At 41.2% G+C, this 27,855-nt stretch overlaps 1 protein-coding gene across 6 annotated transcripts in view; it reads left to right on the top strand.

Annotated features, from left to right (window-relative positions):
* AOPEP (aminopeptidase O (putative)) overlaps nucleotides 1–27,855 on the top strand; it is a 340,341-nt gene that overhangs the window by 280,620 nt on the left and 31,866 nt on the right. For all 6 annotated transcript variants that reach the window (XR_008316388.1, XM_053297171.1, XM_053297172.1 and 3 more), the window contains one exon: nucleotides 8,270–8,386. Coding sequence is in view for 5 of the 6 variants with exons in the window: in XM_053297171.1 (XP_053153146.1) it covers nucleotides 8,270–8,386 (117 nt within the window). In the remaining variant the exon portion in view is untranslated. The remainder of the gene's footprint in view (nucleotides 1–8,269; nucleotides 8,387–27,855) is intronic.

Genomic DNA, 27,855 nt, shown 5'->3' with positions numbered 1-27,855 from the left:
TTTTTTCGGGTTGTTAGTTGCTGTGAGACTGCTCCCCCTGCTGTTTACATTTCAAATGTGACTTGCCTGAATGGAGGCATTTTGCTGCTGCTGAGCAGCTAGTCTGGAAAGTACCTGGGTGACACTGGGAAATCACTGATGAGTTCAAATATAATAAAAAAGCATAGTTTGTATTAACCATAACTCGTGCCATCATTGGAGCTTCCAGAGCTGCTTGCCTGTTTTTGTTTCCTGTCTGGTCAGGAATCAGAACTATAAGTTTACTCTCCTCTCCATGATGGTACAGCCTCTTGAGGTGGAGCGGTGCCATTGCTGTGGTTTTTTAGTGGTCTGTGAATTGAAACATAATAGGGACCCACAAAACAAACTATGATTTACAAACCAGCTTTCAAAGCTTTTGTCCTTTGGGCTTTAGACATGAAAACAAACCATGGTTTAATTTACAATTCACAGACACATGCACACATGTTAGTGTGTATCTAACCACTAACTTTCAGATTAACCTACTTCACACACTTGTGAAGATAAGATTAGGTAATGCTTTGTTTTGCTAATCTGTTTGCTGACCTGAACTCCTTGGAAGAACATGGGATAAACATGTGATAAATATATGGGTGAGCCAAAGTTGTTGCCTTAAACCGGTTTAGACCTCTTGACTTGGTTGGGGCTAAATCAACCAAAATTCAAGGACTCAACTGCAGACTTCTTAATATGGTTCTGCTGCTGCATGCTAATCCAACTCCAGATGCGTTTTTCCAGTATTTGAACCCTTAATGACAGTGTATCAATATCCTTGTTAGCAGCTGTTTTTTCCTCCTCAGATACTTTTATTAAACTCACATGGTTGTTTTTTTTAAAAAGAGCATATGTTTGTCCCTGAAGGAAAAATGCTTGCCTTCATTTGAAAGAAAGGAGAGCATAGATGAAAACAGCAGCATTCAGGAATATCATTTGAGGTATACCATGACAAGGTCTTTCTAAATGTGTTTGCTGTTAAATAAGAAATGCTGCTTTGAATTCTTAGCAATATTTCTTTTTTCCTTTCTTTTTGTCCTTGTGAGGAGAAGGGAATTGTTTTAAGAATGTTTTTGTTTAATTGCAGCCAGTAGAAAACAACCCTGAAGGCAAATTGACAATGCAGAGAGTTTATGACTAAAGTCTTAACAATCCCGCCTCCTCTGCTTTTTATTCTTCTCGGTTTGGCTCAAAATACAAGCTGTGAGAAATACCCTGGACCTATAAACCCTGTTTCTTGGACCAGTACTATTGCTTTCTTATCTGTATTTAATGAGGAAGCTCTGTCTAAAGGGAGCCATTCACTATCAAAGCTGCAGGCTTTCTTCCTTTCCCTCCCTTTCTCCTTTCTTTTTAAAGAGAAGAGTAAGACAGCATTCTGTTTTACTTTGGGAAATCTTGTAAAAATTTTACTGAGAAAGCATTTTACACAAACACCCCTTCAAGCAGTACGGGCAGGGAGAGGACTTGATTCTGTTGTGTTTCAGAAACTAGAAGGCTTCTCTTTGTAATATTCAAAGGTCAAATTCTCCAATTCTGTTTTGGGACTTGTTTGTGTTGAGTTTTAGCCAGGATTCTCCAGTACACAGTAGTGATTTTTTAAAAAATCCTTCCCTTCTCTCCCCACACCCAACTGCTGTTTTCGGTCAGTATAAACAGTTCCTTACCATAATAACATAGACAAATATAGCAGAGAAACAGTTTCTGGGAGAATAGACTCCCCATGCATTTCTTAACCATTTTTGGGAAGAATTGATCTATCTGTATATGCATGAGAGGGAGGCAGTAGCTGTAAATTGAAGTGACATCATATGTATTACTCCCATTGATCCACTTTTAGACTACAGCCAAGATAAAAGGAAATGGCATCAGGGAGGAAGTATGCTCATTTAGGCACAGATCCCAGTGTGATAATGGAGTAATAATAGAAATCACGCCACCGTCAATTGGTTGCTGCATTAGTCCGGGGCACATTTCCCCTCTGAGGAGGCTTTCAATGACTTCATTCAAGAGCAGGCTGTAGCAAATGGGATATTCAGCATACCAGCTGTACTCCTTTAGTGATTTGTGTCCTGGCTTAGGGGCGCAGCGCAAGCAGTCATGCTGTTGGATGCTCAAGTGCATATATCTGTGTCACATTTTATGGCTGTGGAAGGTCAGTAGTCAAATGTTTCAATGACATTTTTTCTAGTATAAATTATGGACCTGGCATTTATTGCATTATGCTAATATAGGGGTTGACAAATAGTCTCTTTTAGGGTGGGTGGTCTTCTGGGATGAGAGGCCAATGACCTTGTAGAAAGCAGTGAGAAGGCTTTGGAAGAGGGAAGATTGATTTTCACTGTGCTTTTTACAAGTTATTGGGAAAGGAGGAGACAGGGACTATCGGAAACTGTGTGTTTTTATCTTAAACTTGACTTGTGGAAACTTCCTCAAAATAGTTGGATGTCTGGAGCTGTATTTTGTCATGAAGAACGATACTTCATTTTAAATATTAGTATGTTGAAATTGCAAAAGATAGCACATCTCATTTCCTGTAAAATAAGTAAACTTCAAAGAATTAAAGTGCATACATAAGCTGCTTAGTAACAATATGCTATTGTTAGTCTGTACTTCTTAAAACTTGATTGCAATGTATTTGCATTTTTCTTGCATGATGAGCTCTACTTTTCTCTGTTGCTTTATTCTCAATAGTGTTTGGAAATTTCAGGCTCAGTAGTGCAAACTTTGAAAAGCTCTGTGTGTGTGTGTGTGTGTGATCTTTCATATAAGCACAATTCAACATGTGGTGTGTTAAACACAGTAACCATGATTTAGTATCTTAATAGTTGAAGTTATAGAATTATTCATCTTTAAAAATAAGAAAGTCGAATAAGAGTTAAAATTTCAGGGGAAATGGCTTTCTAGCTGGCATATGTTGGTGTACTTTGGAATGTTACAAGACACTTTAGTGTGTGATCACAGCATAATTTATTCCCTTTCTCTAGTACTCTTACTTGAAAGAACATTTGGCACAAACAATCATGGGAAAATAACTTTTATGGGATAAAGATGGGTTAGATTTAGACATATCTGCTTCATGCTGTGTATCAGTAAAACACATTTTCATACCAACAGAGGTCGCTGTATTTTTAACCCATGTTTCTACGCTTTTAACTTGAAATGTGTTAAATATATATAAACCACTTCCTAGCCAAAGCTTTAAAAAAATCAATTACAAACTTGTATTAAATTTCAAGAGCTCTTTAATTTTACCAACATTTTACACTCAAATTTCTAGGGATACAGGAGTTTCTTGTTGGGCAGATTTGTCAGAGCATATTTTGCCATGGTTTGGGGGGTAAGAAGCACTTGGTTCTTCTTGATTAGTGTTATTAGCTGTTCTGTTTCCATTAATATCACTTTTGTTACAGACCTGGCAGCATTTACTCTGCATATTAAATTCAGAATCAAGCAGTGTCAATAAATTTGGAGACTAAGTCACATTTCAAGCACATCCCTATTCTGGACCCTCCCTTCTTACAACTCCTTCCCCTCTTTAATTTTTGTCTGATTTTAAAAAAAAGATTGTGAGATTGTGATTTTTTAAAAAAAGATTTCTAAATCTTTGGAGCTGTCCCTTTGGGGACAAGATTATTAATTCTAAAGAATGCTGTAAGTTGCTCTGAGCCTTTTGGGAAGAGCGGGATATAAATCTAAAAAACAAAATGAACGTTCAAAAGCTAGATGGTTCTTACATTGTTGTCCATTTTTCTAGATTTTCTACAGTTGTATATGGCAAGGAGACATTTGCTGCACAATGCAGAACTATGTGAGGTTCTATGAGGTAAATCAAGGACACGAGGTTACCTTGCGTGTTGCATCTACATTTCTCTGCTTTCCTTGGCCAAAGCTAGATATTTAATTAACTTTCTTTTAAACAATACTTCCTTGTATGTGTAACGTATAAAGTCAATGCCAAAGATACATTTTAAAAGAAACCACAGCTACCCTTCAGTTTCTAAATCTTTGGAGCTGTTTCCTTTAGAAAACAGGACTTTCTAAAGAGAAAAATCCTACATTTATTAGATGACATTATGCAACATTTGAAATTCAGTTTACATTCAAAAATAATTCCCTTGCTAAGGATGATAATTTCTCAGAAGGCTTCCTTGGTGAGTTTTTCCTCCCTTTTCTGAAACAGCTATGCTTAAGCTATCTGCTAAACTTTTAAAATTGTCTTCTAGTGGAGTTAACTTATTGAAAGAAAGCTTTTTTTTCCCTTTTTCCTTTTTTGGCAGTTGTTGGTGTTGCTTTCAAAATTATCTTTTTAAAAGAAATGAATATTTGCACCACTCATTTGGGATCATGGCGGGATCACAGCATGGTTCTAAGCATGATTACATAGAACGAAGTTCAATTTAATTCACTGGAGCTTATTTCCTAGTAATAAATTCCTTAAATCCCATAATTTTCAATGGGATTTAGTCATGACTAACTTAATTTGGATTCTGCCCAAAGAGCATAGTGCTCTTTAACAAATTTATTGCGGCATGAAGTTTTGGGAAATACAGGCCACTTAATTAGATGCATGAAGCATTATCCTCAGGTGGCAGATCACATGGGTGGGGAAAACATGTTAATGTTAAGGTCAAATCCCCAGGAAATATTCTTTCTTAGCTTTCCTGGACCTTTGACTCACTGACTATATTTTTCAGTGTGTGTGTGTACACTAGGCATGCTCAACGTAGGCCTCCCAGCTGTTTCTGAATTACAACTCCCATAATCCCCAGCCATAGTAGCCAGGGATTATGAGGATCGTAGGCCAGCTTCTGCAGGAGGGTTGAAGTTGAGCAGCCCTGGTGTACACACGCACACATACACATGCTGAGGATATATCCAATGAAGTGGATTGTAGCCCACAAGAGATTGTGGATTGTAGCCCACAAATACAATAAATGTATTTGTCTTTAAGGTGTCACTAGAGTCTCAGTAGTTTTTTATTTCTGAGTAAGTGTGCCTGGGGTTGCAGCCTTTAGACCAGGCCTACTCAATTTAGCCCGCCCCCCAGCTGTTTTTGACCACAGCTCCCATAATTCCCAGCCACAGTGGCCAATAGTCAGGAATTATCAGAATTGTAGCCAACATCTACAGGAAGGCCAAAGTTGAGCAGCCGTGTGATATGTACATATGTACCTATATATCTATGAATTAAACTTTAACTATAATCTCTTTTTAATGTCTTATTTACTTATTTTTGATTGACAGTGGGCTGGTTTAGACAATACCTTACCAGCGAAAGTGATTAGAAAGGGGAACTGCTGAGAGTGCAAATGTCCTTACATCCTCCTGGCATAGCCCTTTGTCGCATGGAGGAGCTGTTCATATGAATGGCTACTCTACATGTGCTCCAAATAGTTAGTTTAAACTAATGTGTGTGCAGAGCGACTGTTAAGATGATCACCCCCCACATGCAATGAAAGAATATATCAAAAGGTGTCAGAACATCCGTGAAAGATGTCACAGCTGGTGTGCTCCTGGCACATCCCTTTTCAAATTGCAAGGGCCAGTAAGGTATCTGAACTGGCTCAATGTCTGCTAGAAGTTAGGGTTGATTTCCCATGATTTTTTCATCTCACACATTCTGACTTCAGTTGTGTTGACCCATGCCAAGCTCTGTCACACACATCCCTGCCACATATTGAATTTGGCTTTTGGAACTGGTAAATCTTATGAATGTACAGTGGCACATGCATGCGACAAGCTCAGCCTGTGATAAAGCAGCAAATGTCAGCATAGACGAGGTTTTTGAGGCAGTTGCTGTGTGCTGAAATAGTTGTCAGTTGACCCTTAGAAAGGTCAGTCTTGGAGTCAAAATGACAGCTAATTCCATAACCCTGTGCCCGTTAATGGCACTTCTTAAGAACTGTTTGCTGTAATGGGAGTCAGCATGAGTAACTGGGCATAGGTTTGCAGGCTTCATATGCAATACGAAATTATATTTACCTGAGTTTTAGAGGCTGAACTTTGAACACATCCATCCACGCTGCAACTGCTTCTATTGTTCATTTTAATATGTGAGAGTTTGAAATTAAATGGAAACGAAACTGGTGAGAAGTGTCAGGATAGTCTGGCCAAAAGCAAAGAGAACATGAACCTTTCCTCAAATATTGGTCACACAAGGAATGCATTCTATAATACTTTTGTTACAAATCGCCTTAGTCCACACTGTTTGGAACACTCAAATCCCCATAAATATCTGGGATAACCAGCTCTTCCCTTGTTGCTTTTTCTTCTTGAGAATGCTCCCACAAGTCACTATTGTAAAGAAAAGCATATTATAGTGTCAGTACTTGTCTAACAAGCAGAAAGTTACTGGCTCGAATCCCCACTGGTATGTTTCCTAGACTATGGGAAACGCTTATATCGGGCAGCAGCGATACAGGAAGATGCTGAAATGCATCATCTCCTACTGCGCAGGAGGAGGCAACAGTAAATCCCTTCTGTATTCTACCAAAGAAAACCACAGGGCTTTGTGGGCTCCAGGAGTTGAAATCGACTTGACAGTACACTTTATCTTGCAAGTCAGACAAAAATGTGTCAAGAATCAGGGAAGTGGCCCTTCTGTTTCAGTGATTAGAATTTATTCTGGATTTTCAGCAGTTTTGACAGGATTCTAAACTGATATTTTACTCTGAAAGAAGCCTCATACCAACATTGTCCGTTCATTCTTGATATTAAATTGGTGTGTGGTGGGTTAATCTGAATATCTATAGTTCATACGGTTGACTTGAATTCTTAAACCAATCTCAGCGTTTTTTTCTTGGTAGCAATTTGACCCAGTCATAGCAAGTATGAGTGGCAACCAGTGCAGTAGGTAAAGTCCTCATACAGAGAGATCTGGAAGCATTTCAAACATTGGTCTTCAGATACGAAAAAGTGGGATTACTGAGTAATGCCATGCCTCTGTTTTGCATGCACAGGTTTAATGCCACAAATGTTCATTTTTTGTGCTGTGGAGGGCACTTGAGTAAATAAGGAGCCCCAAGTAGGATATTCAGGACCAGAATTTCCAACACAGATAGATATTTCTTGGCATTTATTGCTATCTTGATTTTCAGTGAATCTATTTTTCTATCTAATAAAAGCAGAGTAAATTGAATACAGTGGTCCCTCTACTTACGAAATTAATCCGTTCCGAATGCACATTTGTAAGTCGAAAAGTTCGTAAGTCGAAAAGCGGTTTCCCATAGGAATGCATTGGGAACGGATTAATGCGTTCCGGAGCCTAGAAAAAAGACCCAGACCCCCAGTAAGGCTTGCAAACTGCACAGGAACATTTCTTTTCAAGAATAAACAGGCAGTAAACAGGCAGGCAAGTCAAGGAAACCGCATGTAAAATTAGTAAGTCGAGGAAACCCCATCTAAAAATTTGTAAGTCGAGGAAACCCCATCTAAAAATTTGTAAGTCGAAAAAACCACATCTAAAACCGGATCTAAAACTGCCGTTTGTAACTCGAAAAATACTTATGTCGAGTAGTTTGTAAGTCGAGGGACCACTGTACTTAAGTACTTGTTACATTAGTGGTCCTACATACTTTTTCTTCAAATTGCCTGCAATTAAATTCTTAGCCAGAGATGCAGATGTAGATGATGTGTGCACACACGCACATCAAATATTGCTGAACATTTTATTGCTGTTCATTTTTTAAAAAAGGAATATGGATAACTTTGCACTAAAAATATACTATTGCAATATTCTTTTGTATGCCCCTTTGCTTGTTTGTGTTGTTCAGAGATACGGACAAATAATCCATTCTATATTTCTGTGTTGAACTTCAGCAGTGTTATATGTGTCTGTTCATCCAGGACATGATGCAGTGTAACTTGTGCTCTTGCTTGTTCCTCTCTCTTATAGTCTCTTAGCATATATATTCCATATAGCATGGGATCCAATAAAACTCTAATTATATTTTATTAAGAAAAAGATGTTTTTATCTAATCTAAATCTAGAATTAGAAGTCATGGCAAATTAGTTTTAATTAGTCCTTGGGACAAAGTCATTCAGTATACAGACAAAGAACAGTCAGAGACCTTTCAGAAATGAACTAAAATGTTGTTCCTTTATTTCAAGCACATGGCATAATTACAGAGGTTATCTAAGACTAGTTACTGCTGTTCTATTTCAGTCAAATTGTGTACTAAGTAGAAAGGGTTTCATGTTTTTATCATCATTATTATTTTTTAATCTCACAAGCTTCTTATTTTCTTCTAGCTTCTCCCGGACCAGCTGGTCTTACTTCTGGAACGGCTCTTGGAGAAGAAGACGTTATGTGCAAAAACGTTGGAGTGCTTACTGAAAACTTACCACCTCCGTGAGCAGGATGTCGAGGTATGCAGTAACAGTCACAGTGAGCTCATAAACTAGATAAATAAGCTAATGATTGGGAAAAACATTCTGCTAGATCCAGGATTATATGGATTTTTAAAAAAAATCACTGAAAAAGCTAAATCTCTCCTGAAGGCAGTACAGATAGAGCATTGCTTGCATTTATTTATTTCAGCTACATGACTTTTGTTTTTAAGAGACCATTTGTGTACATGTGTGTATGCATAGTACAGCCAGGTCACATCTCTCCATTTCAGTTGCAAAATACACATATCACCAGATTTGGAAATTCATGCTTTTCTTAATGTGCTACCTGCATCTGTTTGTTCTGTGCTAAACTGCTTTTTGTATGTGATCAGCCACGTTTAAGCATGTGTTTTTATGAGTGTTTATGAGAAAGTAAAATGCTTACTCTTATAATGATATGAGTTCTAAGCAACAACTGGTTCTTAACTTAATCATTTTAACATATGCTGTAGACTGGGGCTTGGACTGTGAATAACTTACTGCTTAGATGAAACAGGAGGCATTGCACAATCGTGCAGGATGAACATTTAGGTAAATGCACTTTAAACAAGCTTGAAGGTAGTTCTTCTGCTGCAGAGCTATATCCAGCATCTGCAAATGATACTTTGTACTTGCAAGCAGGACGATAACTAGTTTTAAATTATAAATTTAACAGATGCATTAGGAGCATCTGCCTTCCATATTCCTGGACACTGACACAAAATGACACCAAGGATCATGCACTGTATTGGCAGTTATTGAAATGATGGTACGTTTGATCATGTTCTCTGGTCTAGAAGCAAAGCTAGGCATAGTGAGACGGTGGCAACTTCTTCTTGGCTCTTGGAATGCAGCATAATTCAGTAAAGCTCATATTGTGATTAAATATTGCTGGTGGTAGAGGAGAAAATGTGAGAGTTATAACATTAAATAGTCGCAACCAATAAGTTCTTCTGCAGCTTCTGAGCAGTAGCAACCTGTCTAGGCACTGAGAACTGGGATTTTCAGACAGCAGTACCTTTCTGAAGGCCTCAAACCATTCCTTCACTTCAGTGCGGTTTTCTGTGCAGGAGAGGTGCAGAATTGGGAACTTGCTTTGTCTTGGGGACATTGGAGTTCACATGGATGAACTGATAGAAACTTATAACATTGCCCATTTGTCTCCCCCCACCCACCCCCAACATTCACACTAGACCTGTTTGTATCTTCAGATGTGACGTGTGGTATTATTGACAAATTGTTACTGGGTAGAAGCCAAGGATTCAGCCATTCATGACAATATTTCTGTTTCTATCCAAAAGACCAGGGGTAGGCAACCTTGGCACTCCTGCTGTTACAACTCTCATCACCTTCAGCCACAATTGGATGTGGATCCACAACCACAAATGTAGTTGTAGTTCAACTACAGCTGGAGAGCCAGAGTTTCCTACCTCTGCAATAGACCATTGTCTACAGATCCTCAGAGACGTCTTATGTTGGAAGCTGATTCTAAGTCTATCTGATATCATCTTAGAAATATGTGGGAGAGACACTTGACTACAATCACTGAGGGCAGTACAGCCAACAGGGCATAGCCATGCCAGTTTGTTTTCTTGTGCAAACAAGGAAGTGTGCGGGGAATAGATGACATGTGACCCTTGAAGTAGAGATCCTGTTTTCAAAATGTGATATATTCCTGTAAATGCTGATAGGTATGTTTTCATTAAGGTGCAATAAATAGTTTCTGGTGTATGTTTTTGACTTGCATTCCCAAGGCCTACGCTTCACATAAAGAAAAAGATTAGAAAACTTGGTGTTTGAGTGTTTTGCAGACACTGGTATTGTTAGTACACTGGACATGTATACACTAATATTGTCAAATCTAGAGAAAATATCTGTACAAGATTTCTGAATGTTATATGGCAGGAGTTAAAACTGAATGAAGCTAGCCATTGTTGTTGTAGAAACATGCTTCAGTGGATACTGCAGTGCTAGCTGGACCTGTTGTAGATCAGGGCATATAATTAAAAACTTCAGAATGCAGAAGTGTCCATCTTCTCCAACAAAATGCTCAAAGCCACACAGGAGTAGTTATGCCAGCTTTTATGTATTTGTTGTTTATGTGGTTTCCAAATGCCAGATCATTTTTAATTAGCCTTGAAACACACTTTGCTATTTATAGGAATTAAGATATATTTAGAGTATATTTTAATCACACACGAATACCAAAGAAATGTCATGACTTCTATATCTGGAAGAGAAATAACTGAGGAGGTAGGATCAAAGTAGTAGCCCTTGTGTCGCGGTTTCATTCCAGAAAACCTAGAGATATAGGCCTGTGAGATTCCCTGGCCCCGGCCTGATATAGATATATTCTCAGATAAATTGTGCTGAATACCTGCTAGCGAACTTATGTATTTTTGGTCTAGGAAACAAAGTTACAATCTCTGTAGAAGAAGTGTTACCTCAGCTTTACCTTACAAGGTGAAATCAAGGGCTTAACTAGATCCTTTGAGGACAACCAGGATAACATTACCGTTAGTGTTTCTGCAATTCCTGGATCACAGGTATCTACAGCCCTCAAAAGGGAACGTTGGTTTACTGTCGCGTGTCTAAGCAAGGGACTTTCCGTGTCTCCACATACAGTAAGTGCTATGCAGAGAGGTTTTTTTTCTTGTAATGATGGCAAGTTCTAGGATTCTAGCCTAAGGTTTGATTACAAGCATTTCAATCAATAGCATTCAGTCAAGCATAATTACCCTTTTTATGAATACAAAAGTGGTCTGTGCCCTAGTAACTCAAAGAGTTTGTATTTTTTAATTTGAGGTGGTTGGTGGGTGGGGGATACAGTGCCTGTTATAAAAGAAAAATCAAATTGTTAGTATCACAGTTTTATTCAAGATACTTTTTGTAGTTAATTTCCACATGGTAGGCAGAATGATCATGTAGACGTGCTTAAGTGGTCTTTGTTAAATGGCTTTGAATTACTTTGAGAATCTCATTATTGCTTTGAATTACTCTCAGAATTTTCTTTCATTAAATAAAGCTTTCTATTATGTTCATTCTGGTGCAACTGTTGAGATAAATGTTCAGACTGATGAGATGATATATTGATGTATGCACTGGTAATTCTTGCTGAACGGCCCAGGGGTAGTTTAGTAGGAACAGGTAAGACCTGTATGTCTTTAGAAACTGAACTTTAGAGCGCATGAAACAGTCATTTTCTATAAATGACTTCAGTGCTACTTGTGTTGCAGATGGTATCCATCCACAAGTTTGTTCTATATTTTGGGCTTCAATTTTTTAAATAAATCGTATGGTTATCAGTAGGAAGAAAAATTGCATGTGGAATATAAGTGCAAATAATCAGTGGCTATTTGTAAGAACAGAAGATCAATGAGGAAGGAATGTGCACTGACAGCAAGCAATCCGGTGGAACCTGATGAGCTATTAGGAAGGGCAGGAGATCAAAGATGAGAGATGTAGAACATTAAGTTTCCAATAACAAACTGCTGCTTCCACCCGACTTGTCTCCCAGGAGGTCAGCAACATTGTTGCACCACCTGACCCACAAAGCAACTATTCAGACACCCAGAGGCTATTCTCACGACTTCCCAATAGCAGGCTAAGGGAGGGGCCCGGTTTTGGGAGGGCATGTGCTGCAAGGGGAGCCACACGACTCCTGGCAGCAAACCTCCTTAAATGCCCCCACCCTTAAACAAGCTTAGCGGAGCAAGCACTCCAGTGCAGCAACTCAAGAGTAGACTCCCAACCGGGAAGATTGAGCAAGCCTCCTGGAGTCCGGGTGGGGGGCTCCCCAGTATGCCCCGTGCACTTGCGTGGGGCATGCTGGGACTTCCAGGGGCCAGGCAGCCCCTGATCCCCACTGCCCCTACCAGCTCCACCATGGAGTCGGTAATCGGGCATGCTGAGTGCTCATGTGTGGGGAGAGCGGGTCAAGCCTGCTCTCCCCACCTAACACTATCCGGCTTTCCACACTGCTCGTCTGGAGAGTCACCCAGTTTGCCATGCAGTGATACTTTGATTAGCAAAAGTGAAATAGCCTCCACTTTATGGATAGTTTCAACAATTTATTTTCTAAATCCAATATGGTAAGACATAGGATGTTAAGGCACTTGTACCTTAGCCATGGAATGAATGGAACCATTAAAGAGCACCCCATTAGAGCTGCAGATTTTTTGCTTCTGTACATGAATATACTTGTACAGTGTGTTGCAAAGATTGACTTTTGTAGTGTCTGTAATCATTTAGTGAATATGCTTGCATTCACTAGCTGAGGTTTGGATATGCACACATCTGTTCTTCATTTGTTATCTGTGGATATATTGACAAAACCATGGCTTGTGCTAACCGTAGTAAAGATTCCAAACAGTGGTTTGAGTTTCCAGACATACAGTGTCTGGAAATAGTTGACTTAGAGCTATTTGTCTGCTTTTGTTTCACATCTGCTAGTTCATCAGATAACACCCATTGCCATGGGGCAGCAGGACTCTAGCTGTGGTTTGCAAATCAGTTTCGAATCATAGTTTCAGATTCTGGTTCGTTGGCTTCTAGTAAACTGTGGTTTATGAGCAAGCTTGGATTCAGACATAGGCCACATTCTGACATAATGCCAAACCATAGGTAAATGTGCCAGAAGTTTACGTTTGTGATCATCAGAAAGTATGAAGTTGCAGTTTCATCACCCAACCATGGCTCCATTTTTGCCCCCAAACCTGATTTGAACCCTCGGTTTGTAGTGAGTTTCACTGCTGAAACCTGAGTTTAGGAAGCACCATTGTGTCATCTGAATTCTGCTGCCCGCCGATGTTCCCTCTAACAGGGATTCCCAGATGTTGTTGACTGCAACTCCCATAATCCCAAAGCAAAGGTTATTGCAGCTGGGAATGCTGGGAGTTCTAGTCAATAACATCTGGGAGTCCCTGTCAGAGGGAATACTGCTGCTCACCATTACCTGGGTTTTATGAGCAAGCTCTTCCCACCACCACAGAGAGACCAGCTCAGAGCAGCCCATAAATGCATCCATTCTAGGGCAGTCACGTTTCTTCCGAGCTACAGTCCCCTTGTTCCTCCTGCCGCTGCTTGGCAACAAGGATGCTGCATCCCTGCAATTCTTGCATTAAAAGAGATGGAATGGCATTGGGGAAAGCACACTTTGAATAAAAGGAGAATAGACACATGTGCAAGGAGCCCTTTCATTGATCTAGCACCCTCTCTAGCCCAATCTTGGGGCTCTCAGATGCTATCAATGGCATCCGAAACTGCTATCTTTGGATGCTTGAGCAGTTCTGGGTTGGGTGGGCAGACAAAGATATACTGGGGCTGACTCCTATGTCCCAAGGCTCCCTTTTGTCTACCAACTTGTACAAAAACAAAGTAAGCAATACTACCGAAAACTGAAGGGGCAAATCCTAAGTAATTTGTCCCTCTTCCTAGCAGTCTTATCCTATCCATATATGCATAAACACTCATGCATGAAATATGTATGGGGGTATAGGTGGAGTGGGGAAATATAAGTCCCCGGAGAAATGGGGAGGGAGGACATGTATCTTGTGGCATATATGCTGGGGAGTGGGCTGGTGTGGGTGTGTCATAAATGGCCATCACCAAAAACAAAGTCATTCTGTGAACATATTTATTTATTATTTCATGTATATACCACTTGACTCCAAAGGCTCTAGGCAGTTCACAAAATAAACTAAAAGAAAACAACATTCAAATAAAACATATGAGGAAAAAGTAGAGTTATCATCTGTGCAGTCTATCTTTGACCAGTGCAAGTGGGAAGAGAGGTGCCCAGTTCTTTCTTCCCAGGGGAGGGAAGAGGGAGGCCACAAGACCCTTCCCAACTGTGTAAGACAGTGGTGCAAGTGGTGTGAAGAGAGCGTTAAAATGTATTTGCCCTGCCAAGGGTGACTGCTGAAAAGGCATGATTGTGCTGAGCATGCCACCTTTAACATCAAGGCCAATGGTTGTATCTTCACTGGCATGCTTACACCACTGGAGGTTGCCAAACTACAGTTAGTCAATCATCTGTGGCTTGATTCTCAGCTTCACAGATTAATCACAGCTTCGTCTACTTAAGGTTTCACACTATGTCGAAATGGGGCCATATTGTAAAACCATGGTTTAGATAGATAAACCATGGTTTTGTAATGTCTGAACCCAATCAGTGGGGCTATTCTCACGATCAACAAAAATTGGACTAGGAGAGCCTAGCCCGATTTTTGTTGATCGTGTAAACTACTGGGCTCACAGGTGAGCCCGGTGGTTTACGAGTGGGTAACCCACTCAAGTAGCCCTCCGCAAACCCAGACTTTCTGATCATGAGTAGCCGCAGGGCATCCTGGAGATTGCAGAGGCCAATTGGCCCCTGCTCCCCCCAGCCCCCGCTTGCTCCGTCACGGAGCCGGCAATCGTGTGGGCGGCCAATACGGCTGCCCAGGGCTCCTGCAGCGATCATCTGTGGGGAGAGCAGGCTTAGCCCGCTCTCCCCGCAGTATCGGCAAAAGCAGGTCTCACTAATTGTGAGACCCGCCTCATTGTCTGACATTGTGATGTCTGAACCCAATCATTCAGTGATTCCTGAACCCAAACTGAACAGATCCAGGTCGATGGAAATTTGTCTTTCGGTGCACAGGCTACTTTCTTGTATGGTCCCAGCCAGACAAGCAGAACAGGGATGTCCACTATAGCCTGTATTCTACAATTAGTTAATATTTACTTCCTTCACATTTTCCTCACACATTGTTTTAAATAGCAACTTTTAAAAAATAGACTGCCTATTTCTTCTTCCTAAATACACAATCCTGGTTTTTACCAATGAACACTTAACATTTCCCTGTTCTATAGACTGCAACTCTTCTCAGGAGTGGAAGCAGTTTTAAGCTGAATCTCCTTCCCTTCCTGCTAGATAGCCATGCAACCTTTGCCAATAGGACCTTTGAGATATGTAGCTGCTTTGATTTAGCAAAATTTGTTAATGTAGTCATAATTAGCTCCTTTGCCAACAAGGTAAAGAGAAGATGTCTGGACTACGAATCAGAAGAGAATAACTCTTCAATCTACTTTTCAGCCTTTACGCTTGGTAATCTTAGTAAACCTTGGTAGCCTTAAAAATGCATTTAACGTATGTTTAAGAATGTGAGCAAAAATGAATGAATTCAAATATGAAAATATTTTCCCTGGATGAAGAACATTTGTATCTGCTTCATATTGTCAGACCATTGGTCCATCCTGCTCAGTATTGCCAGCACTGATTGGTAGAGACTCTTCAGGCAGGGAACTTACCCAATCTCATGCCATAGATTGACTTTGGGACCACTTGCATACAGAGCATCTGCTTCAGCTGTGGCCCTTCCCATGGAATATTATGGAGACAAGAAGGTGGATATTCAGTTTAAAGGGGAGAAGCCTACAGGTCCCTCTTATGGCTTTTCACCCTTTGGTAGATATATAAACCTTGAACTTGGACTTGACCTTTATAGCTTGGCCTGGCCAAGGTTTATGTTCAGCAAGCTAGAGACCTTGTTTTGTAGCTTCTAGCTCAGATCTTGCCTGTCTCGTTTTGTGTCTTGAAACATTATTCTTTTGTAAGGTTCCCATTATCTTCTATTTTGGATAAATTTTCAAGGAATTTGCTGTCAGCGTTGCTCAGAAACCATGTCACAGAAAAACATTTTTGTCCTGTTTCATGATGCAGATAATCCCTGGCTCTATTCATAATGTATTGGAGCAAACACATCTCTTATCCTTCCCAGCACTAGTTTAACCATCAACATTATCCATTGTATGTACCTGTGGGCCGGTTTGTTCTTGGAAAGTGTTATGTATCAGTCTTCTTGTTTTCAGATTTGGAAGAGAGAATGAACTGACATTTTAGCAAACACATTTTAATCTTTTAAAAGTTAGAGCGATTGAAAATGATCCATTGTTCAGTACATGGCAGTATTTAGTATAGCATCTATCTGTCTTAAGCAAAACAAAATTTTAGCCCTGTTCAGGTGTTATATCTAGTGTAGACTCTGTAACCAGGTACAGTATCCATGAGAGGGCACCACCAAACCCTGCCCTATGTCAACGTGCTCCTCAGCCCCTTCTCCATATTGTTCATGAGAACAGCATTTATCTGATAAGATGAACACTGTAGTCAGGGGGAGATTCTCCCCGTGGTTAGGAACCCTGGGCACCTGAACAAGGCTTTTGAGATTTTTAAGTTTGCTTAGTGTTGGATTGATTGTTTCACTTAAAAAATCTTATTGTGGGGAGCTACCCCCCAAATAACAACTTATTTTGCCAAAATAAAAACTTATTTTGCCAAAATAAAAACAACAGCCCATTAACATAAAGCTGATGCAAAGCAATAATAAAATGTTTACAACAGCCTGGTTAGGATAGGTTTTTATAGCAGACAAGGGGCCAATTCACACTACCATTTGGGTGGGTGGGAAGGAAGGCTGTATAACCTTAGCTTCCCTGCAGACGGTTACCAGAAAGTTGCTGGGTGCACAAATCATGTGCCCAGATGCTCCACTGCTGATGCTGGAAGTGTGGGGGCCAAGATGCATTGTCACAGACCCTGGGAATCCCACAATAAACCATGGGGTCCCCCCAGTGATGGGTGGGTGCCCATCAGTGTTGCAGCCAGCCGCACTGTACATGGTCAAGTAAATGGGATTAAGGGGACGTTTGCTCCCTTAATGTTGCTTAAGAGGCAGGCTGCTTAGATGGGTTTGCCACTTGAAAGCCCAGGGGCTACCAGTGGTTCCTATAGGCTGCCATCCCAAGCTTGGCTGCCCTAGCCTGGTCTTGGCTGCTCATGAGAACAGCCTCAAGGTTTACTAGTTAGGTGTGAGAGGAGGAAGTCCTGCTTGTCAGAGGAGCTCCTTCACACAACTGGTACACTACTAGGTGCTATAGATCCCCCTCTCCCCTTTATGCTGTTTTCAGTGCTGGGTGTCCATGAGACACCCAGATTCAACTCCTCCTTCAGCCACGAGAGAGCTACTTTCATAGGCCGTTTTTAAGACTGAGGTTCATAGGCTGAATTTTCCCCCACCCCACCCCCCGCTTTACCCAGTGCCAGTGTCATTTTCCCTTTCAGATGGAATGTTCTGCTTGTCATTGCTGATGTGACCCTTCCCATATAGGAGGCCTGGGCTAATTGTCTTCTTATTGACCTCCCCACATGAGTTTATGTATGCTCAACTTCTAGTCTGAGGGCTGAGTTGTGAACTGGGAAGTTCCTGGTGCAAATTTCGCCTCAGTCATTAGAAATTATGTTGGTATTAGGCATTCTGTTGCTTTCTCAGTCTTGGCCCCTCTCCTTCCTCAGTTGTAAAATGTTGATTATACTGACCTATTTTACTGGACTGTTCTAAGGATCACTGGTTATATTTGGTGTAATGTGCAGTCGTGTAACTTCTCTCTCCCTCACTCCTTTCCAAACCCAGGACCTTACCCCTTGCTAAAATAAACCACCTTTTGATTTTGTTCTGTGTTTAGTGTGTCTACTCCTAAAATTCCCCATGACTTAGCTGTTTGGGGGACATGTTGCTGTAAAAGGGGGCTAGCCATCCTATCCCTGTCATGAAGATGTGATGTCACATTTTCCTTACTGGATGGTATCGCGGAGAAAGGTACAAGTCAGTGGCAGCCACATGTTCCTGGAAACATCTAGCCTGCTTTGAAATAAAGTACAAGTTTGAACACTTGGGGAAAGCACTATTCAACATCCTAATTGTTCTTAGCCTTTATTAATTTTATTGATTGATTTGATTTGATTTGATTTGATTTGATTTGATTTATATACCGCCCTTCCAAAATGGCTCAGGGAGGTTTACAATTAAAACAACCCACTAAAACAGTAAAAAGCTAAAACAAATTTAAAAACAATATAACAATTAACAATTTAAAAACATTTTAAAACAACAGTTAAACAATTACAGTGATTAAAAACCCCGAAATCAGGTTTTGAATTTTAAAATAAACCAGATATTAAAACCTCCAAAATGTAGGAAGCTGAGAAAGCTTGGGTGAAAAGATGGGTTTTCAAGTATTTTTTGAAAATTGCCAGAGATGGGGAGGATCGTATCTCAGCAGGGAGCACATTCCACAATCCTGGGGCAGCGACCAAGAAGGCCTGTCGCTGTGTAGCCACCAAACGAGTTGGTAACTGGAGACGGACCTCCTCAGATGACCTCAATGGGCGGTGGGGCTCATAATGAAGAAGACACTCTCTTAAATACCCAGGGCCTAAGCCGTTTAGGGCTTTGTAAGTTATAACTAGCACTTTGTATTTTGTCCGGGAACCGATTGGCAGCCAGTGTAACTCCATCAGTAAAGGAGTGACATGGTCTCTCCGAGATGACCCAGAGACCAATCTGGCTGCCGTATTCTGAACCAACTGAAGTTTCCGGACTATGTACAAAGGCAGCCCCATGTAGAGCGCATCACAAAAGTCCAGTCTGGAGGTTACCAATAGATGTACCGCAGTTTTGAGGTCATTGATCTCGAGAAACGGACGCAGCTGGAGTATCAACCGAAGCTGATAGAAAGCACCCCTGGCCCCCGCCTCAGCCTGAGAAATCAGGGAGGTGCGAATCCAGAAGTACTCCCAGACTGCGAACCTATTCCTTTTGGAGAAGTGTGACCCCATATAGAACAGGCAGATCAAAATCGCCTCTAGACTTCTGACCCCGCACAGTAAGGTACCTCCGTCTTATCTGGATTCAGCTTCAGTTTATTCTCCCTCATCCAGCCCATTACTGCTTCCAGGCAGGCATTTAAGGAGGATAAGCCAGCTCCTGAAGAGGTTGACATGGAGAAGTAGATCTGGGTGTCATCAGCGTACTGGTAACACCCAGCTCCAAATCCCCTGATGATCTCTCCCAGCAGTTTCATGTAGATGTTAAAAAGCCTTGGAGAAAGTACGGAGCCTTGAGGGACACCATACTTAAGCTCGGATTTTGAAGAGCAACAGTCTCCATTTGACACCATCTGGAATCTATCCAAGAGATAGGAGTGGAACCACTGTAGAACAGTGCCTCCCACCCCCAATCCCCTCAGACGTTCCAGAATGATACTATGGTTGATAGTATCGAAAGCTGCCGAGAGATCCAAAAGGACCAACAGAGTCACACTTCCTCTGTCAATACCCAATTGGAGATCATCCATCAGGCCGACCAAAGCAGTCTCCACCCCATAGCCCACCCAAAAGCCAGTTTGAAATGGGTCTAGATAATCAGTTTCCTCCAAGATTGCCTGGAGCTGAGAGGCCACTACCCTCTCAGTTACCTTGCCCAGCCATGGGAGGTTGGAAACAGGCCTATAATTGCTCAGCTCTGAGGGATCTAATGCAGTCTTCTTTAGAAGAGGTCTAATGATTGCCTCCTTAAGACAAGGAGGCATCCTGCCCTCCCTCAGAGAAGCATTTATGATTTCCACCAGGCTGTTTACAACAACCTCCCTGCTAGATCGAACAAGCCATGTTGGACAAGGGTCAAGAGAACAAGTGGTAGACCTCACCTCTCCAAGCAGCTTGTCCACATCCTCAAGAGTCACAAACTGAAACCAATCCGGTCGAATCACATAAGAGGAGTCGTTGGGCACCTCCAGCTCAAACATCAAATTAATTGTGGAGTTTTCATCTAGGTTGGCCCGAATCCGAGAGATTTTATCTGCAAAGAACTCTTTAAACGCATCACAGCAGGTAACTGATGACTCCAAATTCTGGTTGGGGGGGGGGCAGATACTAGTCCCCTCACAACCCTGAACAACTCCGCTGGATGTGAACTCGGAGAGGCAATATGGGCAGAAAAGAACTGCCTCTTTGCCGCACGTATTATCTGAGCATAGATCTTTAGATGTGCTTTATGTCGCAATCTGTCAGATTCAAGTCGAGTCTTCCTCCACTTGCGCTCCAGTCGCCTACCTTGCCGCTTCAGCCCCCGTAGATCTTCCATATACCAAGGGCCAAATCTGAAGCGAGTCAGAGGAAATGCTTGGGAGCAATCGTGTCTACTGCCCTGGTGAGCAAGTTTTTCCAATTCTCAACCAGGGCATCAACAGGATCACCAGCAAAGCCAACATTAAATCCCTCCAAGGCTTCTTGGAATCTTACTGGATCCAATAACCTCTTCAGGCGGACCATTCTAATGGACCCCTTGCCCCTGCGAAGGTGGGAAGTGGTTGTAAGTCCAACCTTAACCAGATGGTGGTCCTTCCATGACAATGGGGAAATCACAGGAGTCCCCACCCACGGAACACCACCCTGATCAGAGTAAAATACCAAATCAAGCGTGTGGCCTACAATGTGCGTCGGTCCAGCGACCACTTGGGATAGGCCCATAGTTGTCATGGCCTCTATGAACTCCTGAGCTACCCTGGACAGATTGGTCCTGAAATGAACATTGAAGTCCCCCAGCACCAAAAGTCTGGGAGACTCCAACGCAAGTTCTGTGACCAAGTCCGTGAGCTCAGTAAGGGATTCCACTGGGCAGCGGGGCGATCGGTACACCAACAGAAGTCCCAATCTATCCCTGGTCCTCAAACTCAAGTACACACATTCAGTATGGCCCAATACCCTGACAGGGACCCTGGTAAGGGAGATGTTACCCTAATAGACCACAGCCACTCCACCTCCCCGCCCACATCCCCTCACCTGCTCCTCTACAGAATATCCTGTAGGGAGAAGCTGGGACCAAACTGGACCACTAGCCTACCCCAACCAAGTCTCGGTAATACATACCAGGTCGGCCCCTTCATCCATGATCAAATCATGGATGAGTTCAGATTTATTTTGGACAGACTTGGCATTACAGAGGAGCAGGATAAAGCTATGTGGGTTGTCGGCAGTGCTCTCCAAGATCAAAGAGCTGGCAGGACAGCCAGAAGGGAAGACAGCTGTTAAATTTCTGACTACCCTTCCCCTGGAACGGCCCGCTGACCTGCCAACGTTACTTCTTCTATTCCCCACCACCACTGGGATGGCTGCCCCATAGTCAACAAAGGCGCCCCCTGTCCCCCCCATCTCCAGATGAACCCAAACACATTATAGCAACTTCAACCCAAGTCTAAAACAGCTTAAAACTAATTAAACAGAAGCCCTCTAGCCCTCGCCCTCATTCTCCCCCGAAGTGGCTCCCCCTTTAACTGCCTTATAGGTTTTTTTACTTGCCTTATAGGCTTGTTTTTGTCATTGGAATTGCACATATAAATGATAATGCCTTAAATTTGCAGGCAGATGCTTATAGTGGCTGACATGCGGATTAGTGAAGCACCAGTATGCCTGTAAACCGCCCAGAGAACTTGCGTTTAGCGTGGTATAGAAATATGCATGCTTGCTTGCTTGCTTGCTAAATAAATAAATCAACCAACCAACCAACCAATCAATCAGTGCCAGTGCTGCTGCACTGCAGAATAGCACAGCACTATACAGGTGGATGATAATCTGCAGTCTCCTTTGGCCCCAGAAGTGCTCTCTGAGACCCAGAAGTACATTCTTTAAAAACTGTGTGACCTTGCTTCTGGTTCCGACGCTGACTGAGCAAGACGCTTCTCTTTGAGTCTTCAAGTCTCCGAGAGAAGACCTGCAGAAAGTAACTGGGGGGGGGGACTCTATAACTACCCCTCACCCCACCGGATTAAAGTGGGAGGTGTAAAAGACTCACCAGCCCGGAGAAGTCAGCTCCTGTTGCAAAGGGGCTCGGAAAAGCTGCAGCCTCTTCGCACCAGTCGAGCGACAGGGCTAGAGTCAAGGAGAGTTCTGCAGTGTGGAGTTCAGGCTGCCTGAAAACCAAGCTCGGAAGTGTTGCAATTTCTCCTAAATGCCAATGAGGTAACAAAGGAATTTATTAAGAATCTCATCCAAAAGAACAAGGAAAATAACAACTTGCGAGAGAGCCCTATCCAACAATATTTCCTGGCTGCTTCTGGATGCCAAGGTGTGGTCGAGATATTATAACTCTATATAGAGAGTGACTAAAACTTTATAAGTATATCTACAGAGAAAAAGAGCTATACCTCTGCAGTATCTTTGGAAAAGAGAGATGTTTGATGCCTACTCTAACCTTTATGTTTTCAAATGGCTACCAATTCTGTTGAAGTAATTTAAAGTGAACTAATTTAGCCAAAGCTAGTCAAAGTATCCTAAAACATTAAATTGCCAGTCTACAATTTCATTCTAAGTGTAAAGAATCGACGTTGGACAACATGGAGGGGATTACAGCGAACTTCTGGGCGTCTTGTGATGTTTTGAAGAGCGTGAAGTATAGCTTCTACCTTCTTTTTGGTACAGCTGATTTTTAGTGTGAGTCTACAAATACGAACTTGAGGATACCTGTGACTATATAACAGAGTGAACAAACAGATACACTTTGAGTAAAGAAGAACTCAAAAAAAGTTAAAGGGTGAATTGGATTCAAAGTGGAAACTATTCCTCCCCCTTTGAAGTTACAGGAGGGGTATATTGGCGAAAGAGTTAACCTTGTTGTAAACATCAAATTTGTTACTGTAGTTTTGTATATTAGAATGTCTAAGAACAAGAATACTCCAACTGGAACCCAAACCCATATGCCCAGAAAATTATCAGTGGGAACGATTCCCCAAGTGGAAAGGTCCACTGGTGAAATTTGGGAGTTGCTTCAGGCTATTAGTAAACTAGATACAAATAATGAAGTAGTACAGTCTATGGTTAATGATATGCAAACTCTTAAAGAGGATATACAACAGATAAAAGCAGACTCACATGTTTTAAAGCAAGATATGTTGCAGTTGAATAAGGAGGTACAAGTGATGAAACAAGGGTTCACAGACAATTTAAACAAATGTAACAACCTGGAAGAAATAAGCAAGAGAACGATGGAAGATACTAAGTTAACTTCTAAAAAAGTAGAAGCTGTAAGCCAGGAGATAAAAGAACTGGAAAAGGAAAAGGAAGAGTTAGCCGACCAAATTGCAATGTTGCAAATGGTGCAGAGGGAAAGAATGCTTAGAATAAGGGGAATTCAAGAAAGTACTACTCAAAATTTACTAGATGTTCTGACAAATGAATTAGCTAAACTCTTGCAGGTGGATATATCTAACATAGAAGGACTGGTTGAAGATGCCTATAGAGTAAACAACACTTTTGTAGTCTCCCATAAAGTGTACAGGGATTGCATAATCCAACTCAATTCCAAATTTACTCGAGATCGTATCATCCAAGCCCATTTTCAAGATAAATGGAAAATTAACGGTCAAATTATAATGGTGATGAAAGAAATCCCAAGGAGATTTCTTATGAAACAAAAAGATTACAAAGATTTGACTGATATTTTAAAACAAAACAAAATCCCCTTTAGATGGGAGTTCCCTCAAGGGGTTGCTTTTACTTTTAAAGAGAAGAAACATAGACTAACCGAAGACCTAAAAGTAAAACAATTTCTTCGTAGGTATATGAATGATCTTCAGATCTCAAACGACGTCCAAAAGATATAAGGCGCTAAATAAGGGAGGAATTAGCAATATAAACAAATAGTCAGTATGGAATTAAAACTCTTTTCTTTAAATGTAAATGGCTTAAACATAAAAATAAAACGCTAAAAAATATTTCATGGTTTGAGAAAAAGAAAACTGGATTTGATTTGCCTACAGGAAGTGCATATAAGAATGGAGAGATAGAAAGTATTTACAAAGTAAAGTACTAGGTTAGCAATTTGAAACCCTAGATATTAAGAAAAAAAGGGGCGTAGTCTCTTATACAAAAGACTTTTTAGAGCCAAAATTGTTATATAAAGATGATTATGGAAGAGTATTGGTGGTAGAAATAAAGGTTGGAGATCCAAAGTACATAGTACTGGGCATATATGCCCCCAATGAGGCAAAAGCAGAATTCTATAGAAAATTGGAAAAGCAACTATCAGAGATAGATAGGCAACAGATTATATTAATGGGAGACTTTAATGGAATTGTCTCAACGTAGGCTGATAGAGATACAACAGATTTGAGGAAAAATGATGGGAAATCACCAAGAGTTTTCTTTCAATATGGCTGAGCACTTTGGTTTACATGGCATATGGAGAATCAAAACTTAGATGCGAGGGAGTACACTTTCTTTTTAGATAGACATAAAACGCATATGATAATAGATGTTTTGGGCCAATGCAGATGTGTTGATAACAATTAACAGATATTGTTATATGAACTACGGGGGAGAGAATGTTTAACCTATAGGCAAGATCCTGGTTATTGTTAACAACACTTGTTCCAAGGATGAGATGGAAGTCCTTATTGTGTGTGTTTGTGAGTGTTTGTACTATTTGTGTTTGTCTTTTGATGTTGTGAAAATTGAATAAAAAGTATATGCAAAACAACAACAACAAAACTGTGTGACCTTCAGTGACCTACTTCTGCTGAAAGTCAACCAAAATCACTACCCATGCAAGTGTATGCACTGTGTTACTCTGGAATGCAGTGCCTGAACAGTTCCAGCGACTCTAATGAAGCACTGGTGTTTAGTCTATGTCAGCCAGTGGATTTAAGGTATACTCTTCACAGTGTATCCTGTAAGAGCTTCCTGAACTATCAGTCTATTAGGAACCAATATAGTTGGCTGAGTTATCTGCCTCACCATCATGGTTGTTTTGGTGTGGTCATAGGTGGTAGTTTGTGAACCTAAGATTCTTGAGGAATTTGTAGCCTGAATCTATGCATGTTTCCTTAGAAGCAAGTTCTGTTGTCTTCAGTCCTGTGTAACTCTGCATAGGACTGCAGCCTTGGTTTAGTGTGCTTCCTGATTTTCTTCACTAAATGGTATAAATGTATTTGGAAATCAGGAGGGGCTTACACTTATCTGTACTCAGCAGCAAAGAGTCTTTATGCTAAGCTTTTCCATAGATTTCTTTCTTCTCGTTTGAAAGAGTCTACATAAGTGTGAACAAATATACAGAAAAAATGCATCAACTGAAAATAACTAGGGACTAAACAGGATTTGGCTTGAAGGTAACCAAGCCCTTGTGAATGTGTATGCCTGCCAGTGCATAAGTGATGTTGTGTGAACGGGACATTTGGAGAAGTGTGTGTGCACTTCGTCTGATCTTCTCTGAACTAATCTGTAGTCTTTACAACACTACTGAAACTTCCTACTTAAAAAAATTTGCATCTGTAAATTATAAAAATAAACAGAACATACACCACATGTTTCATGGGATCATATGAATCCCCTCTTAGCCAGTACTACTCAACTGACTCCCAAATTAGTTTACTTTTCCTTTATGTATGATCTCTAGTTACTCCTAAAAATGGAGGCGGGGAGACTTGATAGCAGATGGAGTTACTTCACTACATTCTTCTAACATCTGCAAATTGGTTAATAGTGTCCAGTTTCATAATGTTCAGTGCATATCAAGGCCATTAGTTGGAATAAATGTTGGGGAGAGAAATAACTGAAAAAATATAAGTGCTTTTGCAGAAAATGTGAGAAATAGGAGTTAATATATCATGTCAAATGGCATGTGACCATTCTCACACAACTCCAATGTACATGATTATGAAGTGATGGTGTTTTATATAACAGACCAAAATGAAGCACTTCCTACTACAAACTAGGGCTGTGCACAAAACTGGGTTGCTAGTTCAGTTCAGATCTGGACCGGACTTGAACTGGACCAGGCATGTTCTGTTTTGTCACCCCCTGAACTCCCCACCCCACCCAGTTTTGTTCTGTTTGGGGGAGTTCACGTGTTTAGAAAGAATTATTATTATTTACTTTTTAAAAAAATTAAAATTCTTTTTTACTTAGTGCCACCCATTCCGTCATGACCTGGCCATGCAGAGGCCCATTGGACATGTGTGGCGGCCTCCAAAATGGCCACAGCAAAGGAGGGCAGACCTGAAATGGTCCAAAGACCACCCAAACTGGGCGATTTGTACATATATGAAGGCTGGTTGGGGGGAGGGGGAGGTTTTGGAGACCCCGCCCCCCCCCCCAGCCGAATCTAAGTCCCTGGACCGGGTGGCAGTAAATAAAATTTTAATTTTTTAAAGAGAAATTAAAAAAAACTGCTTGCAACCCCGCCCCCAACAGCCAGTAGGGTTCGATGCGATAGTGAAGTGGGAGAAGGGGGGTTCAGTTTTATATCAGGCCTTCGAACCTGTTTGCACATTCCTACTACAAACCATATAAAGCAGTTGGGTAAAATAAAAGTAGTAGAAATAATATATGGGAGAAAATAACTCCCATCTACTTAATTTTACAAAACCAAAATACAATAGCAGACGCACACGGACATGCTAACCACAGAATCAGTAGCTCTCCGCTTACCACCAAAGCTTTTTTATTTTTAAGTTAGCTGGTGCCTTATCTGACCTATAGGTGAGTCCCATTATCCATGGGGGTTCCATTCCTGCAGATTTCTGTGGGTACGAAACTTTGGATAACAGGTCATCGGTGCAATGGGAATTAGGAGGTTAGGTTCCTGGAAGCCTGAAAAAAGGGGCTGAAAACAGCAAACTAGACTGTGCTTCGCAGATTTCTAGGTGTCCAGCAATGAGTCTCAAATCAATTTTCTCACGAAAAATCATGGAAACAAATGATCCACAAAATGGCTCCTTTTCCTCAAAATGGTGGCTGGAAATAACCTCAGAGGTCATTTCCAGTCACCCCGAAACAGCAGATACATGGTTTTAAACCATTTATTCACTGTGTTTGCTCAGGTCGGGTTTCAATTGCCTGACCATGTATATGTGGAACTGCAGATCAGTGTTCTCTCTAATTTTTTTCATCTGTGTGTGGAATGAGATTTGTTCTGGTCGGGCATATCAAGGCAGTGTGTGCACACATGCATTCAGAATGGGACCTTCCTGGTTCAACCTGAGCGGGATCTAAAATTAACTGAGCGGACATAAAAAAAAACTTGTGAGCACATACACACAATTTAAAGGGAACACTGCTGCAAATGTCAGAGCTGCATATGACAAGGCTTGCCTGTATCTAGTTACATTACTGGTTGTCATGAAAAAATACCTTTTGGGAACAACCCCATCCATAGTATAATTATTATTTATTTAAGAGTGTATGTCCCATCTTTCTGCTATTTAGGTCTTTGAGGAGGCTTACAAACATGTTTGAATAAAATGGTTTACAGTCTTAGCAGGTAGATCTTCTACCTAGAATAAAGCAAGAGACTTCTTCCAATGCCTGATGTTGGCTCAGGGAGGCCAGACTGTTAAGCTAATGCCTTCTGACTTTCTCTCCAGCAATGCTTCAGCAGTGGCTGTAGAGCAAAGAGCAAGTCCTCTTCAAGAGCTCCCTCAGACCAATCTGGGAGGTGAGTAGCTAGCAATGCCAGGGCTGCTCATGCTACAGGGTCCTTCCCATAGGCAGTGCCTTGACGGCTGTAAGAATTTTCACATATTGTACAAAAGAAGAAAGTCATGATCATGTTGTCTTAAGAGTGTGAGTAGATTTTCTTCTTGCAAGCTTACAG

This window comes from Hemicordylus capensis, chromosome 2 (assembly GCF_027244095.1).
Source record: "Hemicordylus capensis ecotype Gifberg chromosome 2, rHemCap1.1.pri, whole genome shotgun sequence".
NCBI classification, from domain to species: Eukaryota; Metazoa; Chordata; class Lepidosauria; order Squamata; family Cordylidae; genus Hemicordylus; species Hemicordylus capensis.
Note: the sequence above shows the minus strand (reverse complement) of the source record. Positions and strands in the feature narration are given on the sequence as shown.